This window comes from Parus major, chromosome 26, assembly GCF_001522545.3.
Source record: "Parus major isolate Abel chromosome 26, Parus_major1.1, whole genome shotgun sequence".
Lineage (NCBI taxonomy): Eukaryota > Metazoa > Chordata > Aves > Passeriformes > Paridae > Parus > Parus major.
This window is the reverse complement of record NC_031795.1, coordinates 4,662,261-4,666,431: the sequence shown is the minus strand read 5'-3', so window position 1 is coordinate 4,666,431 and position 4,171 is coordinate 4,662,261. Positions and strand designations below refer to the sequence as shown.

General features: G+C 52.5%; 1 protein-coding gene across 3 annotated transcripts in view; it reads left to right on the top strand.

The window, feature by feature from the left end:
• CNTN2 (contactin 2) overlaps window positions 1-4,171 on the top strand; it is a 25,929-nt gene that overhangs the window by 15,134 nt on the left and 6,624 nt on the right. For all 3 annotated transcript variants that reach the window (XM_015650675.3, XM_033519883.1, XM_015650676.3), the window contains 5 exons: window positions 1,028-1,164; window positions 1,638-1,767; window positions 2,615-2,765; window positions 3,030-3,157; window positions 3,459-3,634. In XM_015650675.3, the coding sequence (XP_015506161.1) occupies window positions 1,028-1,164; window positions 1,638-1,767; window positions 2,615-2,765; window positions 3,030-3,157; window positions 3,459-3,634 (722 nt within the window). The remainder of the gene's footprint in view (window positions 1-1,027; window positions 1,165-1,637; window positions 1,768-2,614; window positions 2,766-3,029; window positions 3,158-3,458; window positions 3,635-4,171) is intronic.

Below are 4,171 nucleotides of genomic sequence, written 5' to 3'. Positions count from 1 at the left end.
AGGGACACAAACACGTGTCCATTCAAGGAACACATTAAACACGTGTCCTTCATCAAAACGGACACATTAAACATGTGTCCTTCACCCGGGGAACGCATTTTAACTTCCCAGAGCGCGCCAAGGTGCCCCAGGCAGTGCTCTGAGGGTTTGGATGAAAACCATGCGCTCTAATCCTGCCTCTTACCAGCCCTAATTAAATCATTGCCAAGCCCCAACCAAGACCTGCAGGGATCAGGGAAACCTTTCCCCAGTGGGCACATTTGGGCCGTGGTGAGGGGAGAGAAAGAGCTCCAAACGGGCTCTAAAATCATCACAGCAAACATCAGGGAACCAGAGAAGGAAGGAGAGTGATAAAAATCCAATTTGGCTCGTGCTCAAGATCCTCTCCAGGCCTGAGGAGCTTCCACTGGGGTTAATGCTCCGAGCTGTTAACCAGATCTAGTCAAGCTAAAAAACTTCCCGTGGTTACCTTGGCTTGATCCCAGTTTTTCTTGAAGCTCAGGAATAGCCCGAAGCTGAGAGAGGGAAGGTTTAGAGGAGATACCAAGAAGAAATTCCTTAGTGCAAGAGTGGTGAGGCCCTGGCACAGGGTGGATGGGCATGGTGGCACAGGGGCTGTGGTTTCCTCATCCCTGGAAGTGTTCCATGCCAGGCTGGACGGGACTTGGAGCAGCCTGTGATGATGGAAGGTGTCCCTGCCCATGGCAGAAGGTGGCACTGGGGGACCTTTAAGTTCCTTTCCAAACCAAACCATTCCGTGATTCGATGATTCAGGAACAGCTGAATCTCATGAAGAGAAACCAATTCCTCAGCCCTGGATTCTGCCCTGACCTTGCACAGCCGGAGCCCAGCAGGACCCGGCCGTGCCTCTCCCTGCACGAACAGCCGGGGCTGTTCCCGTGGCAGGTCCCGCTGTGCCAACGACTGTGCCGGCAGTGCTGGCACAGGGACATCCTTCTGCCAGCCTGGCACTGCCACCTCTCAGCTGAGCTCCTTGGCTCTGCCCCCTCTCTCTTGTCCCCTGCAGCCCAGCCCGACTGGCTGGACGTGATCTCGGACACGGAGGCCGACATCGGGTCCGACCTGCGCTGGAGCTGCGTGGCCTCCGGAAAACCGCGGCCCACGGTGCGGTGGCTGCGGGATGGGCAGCCCCTGACGTCCCAGGTACCCCCCAGCCAGCTCTGATCCTGCTCCTCCAGCCCCAGCCCCTCCTCCTGCCTCGCTCCTGCATCCCCGCCCCGGTTCTCACCCCCGCCTCCCTCCTCCATGTGCCCCCATCGGGCTGCGAAGCGACGGCACCATCCCCAAATCCCCTCTCCTGGCGCTGCCATCCCAGCCATCGCTTCGTGCAGCTGCAGGGACTCACAGCCGGCCAGCAGGGAGGACAAACAGCGCCTCGTGCCTGTCCTGGTGTCACCTGCACCTTGCTGCTCAGGTGTCTCGGCAAACACAGCACGGCAACGTGGCAGAGTGGCTTCACAGACATAAAAACAAATCCTGCGTTTTCCCGCACGGAAAATCAGGCTGGCCTCGAGGAGTCTGTGATGAAACTCAACCCTGACCCAGCCGAGGACTGAGCTCCATATTTTTTTTTTTTTGTTTTCTCATCTAATGGGTTCACCCTCTTGTTTGCACAGAACCGCATCGAAGTGAGCGGTGGAGAGCTGAGATTTTCCAAGCTAGTCCTGGAGGACTCTGGCATGTATCAGTGTGTGGCTGAGAACAAGCATGGCACAGTTTATGCAAGTGCTGAATTAACAGTGCAAGGTAATTCCTCTCTCCCAGAGCTCTGGGTTCCAATGGGACACTGAAAAAAAATCTCTTCCTAATATCCTGGTGTGATCCTGACATTGTGATGTCGCAGTGAGATAAGAGCAGGCAAAAAACTGCTTCGCTCACCACTGAAATGTTTTCTGGTTCAACAAGACGCTGTGCGAGCCCTTAAATTTTAAATCCTGTGTAAATTCTGTGTGAAAGCGAACAAAAAGAAATCTGTTCGCCCACGGGAAGTGGACAGGACATCCAGCAGCAGCACTACAACCTCTCTCCCACTACAAATTCCTCCTTTTTGGAGGAAAGAGGTCAAAAAACAAAAAGTTCAGCCTCCATTCCGCCTGCTTTGATGGACAGTGACTGGAGCTGAACTGCTGCCAAACTTGTTCCATGTTACTCGAAAAGTTTATCTCCTCATGGAGAGGCCAAAGATAAATCAAAGGCCTTGAGCACCAACTGCTCAACACTGAGGCCAACAGGTAAATCCCAATTCCATCTGCAATTCCAGCAGGAGTTTCAGGCAAGCTGGATGTCTGTGTTGGTCAGGATATTGAAGAAATTATCCTCGACATGTTCCAAAGCAGCTGTTGTTGTGTCTCTCAAAGACCTTGCACTTGTTAGGGTCATTCCCATCGCTCCGTCCCACTCGTGTGCCACATAATTCCTGCCTGGCAGGCATCAGGATCCACCCGGCAGCCGAGGAATTCCTCCCTTATTCCGCTCTCCAGACTCTGCCTCGCTTCTCTTACCGAGCCATCCAACAACAAATCTATTCCTGCTGAAATTCCCCCCAGGGCAGCGTTTCTAATCGTGCCTTAATCCTCTTTTTTTATCCCTGTAGCTTTAGCTCCAGATTTTAGACTAAACCCGGTGAAGCGCCTGATCCCGGCAGCCCGGAGTGGGAAGGTCATCATCCCGTGCCAACCACGAGCAGCACCAAAAGCCACCGTGCTCTGGACCAAAGGGACAGAACTCCTGGTCAACAGCAGCAGGTAGCAGCACAGAGTCAGCTCCCACCTAGAAAATGCAGCTAAAATCTTTTTATTTTTTATCAGAAGACTGGACTCGATGATCCAAATGTGCTGCTGCATCCCTGATTTTTTTTAGTCCTCTAATTTCCTCTTTAGCAAACTCCCACGCGATGTTTTTCTGCCTGATTTTGTCGCCAGTTTCTCTAAAAATCAGTGGAGATTCCCAAATCTCCAGCACGAGCGGATCTTTTAGCTTTCCTTTGTGTGGCTGCTCTTCCTTTGCAGGGTGACGATTACGGCGGACGGGACCTTGATCCTGCAGAACATCAGCAAATCCGATGAGGGGAAATACACCTGCTTTGCCGAGAACTTCATGGGCAAAGCCAACAGCACTGGAATCCTCTCTGTCCGAGGTAGGGATGATCATCTGGGGTCAATTGAGCAAGAAACGGCTAAGAATGAGTGATGTGATCTTTCTCCCCTCCTTATACTCCCAAAAAACAGAATAATCAGGGAATCAAAGTGATTTCAGGTGGAGCAGCAAAACTTCTGCCTGAGCCACCAACAAACGGCCCTTAAGAAAAGCGTTTCCATTTCCTAATCCCTCCTCTTCCTCCTGTGAAGAGCTGCTGGAGCAGAATGAGGAGCTGGAAGGGTTTGGATAACGGGACGGGGATATTGTGGCTAACGGCCCTTCCCGCTCCTTCCCTGCAGATGCCACCAAGATCACGCTGGCACCATCGAGCGCCGACATCAACGTGGGCGAGAACCTCACCCTGCAGTGCCACGCGTCCCACGACCCCACCATGGACCTCACCTTCACCTGGTCCCTGGATGATTTCCCCATCGACTTCGACAAGTCCGAGGGGCACTACCGGCGAGCCAGCGCGGTGAGTCCGGAGGGAATTCCGGAGCATCCAAAGGGATGGAAAATTAATTCCACGCTGGTTATTTGCGTGTTTGTGACCACCAAAGCTGCTCCATCACTTTGCCCAGAGAGGTTGTGAATTCTGTATCCCTGGAATTGTCCAAGGCCAGGTTGGACATGGCTTGGAGCAGCCTGGGATAGCAGAAGCTGTTCCTGCCCGCGGCTGGGGTGGAATGGGACGGGCTTTAAGATCCTTCCCAATTCAAACCATTCCATGATTCCACGATCACTCCCTTCCTAAACCGGCGGAGAAAGGGAAAGACCTGTGGATAACGGCAGGCAGAGATCACTCAGTGATCAATCAATGATTGATCAGTGACCACTCACTGATCACTCAATAACCACTCACTGATCACTCATTGACTACTCATTGATCACTCACTGATCCCTCAATAACCACCCACTGATCAATCAGTGATCAATCAGTGATCACTCAATGGTCACTCATTGATCACTCAACCATCACTCATTGATTACTCATTGATCACTCAATGATCAC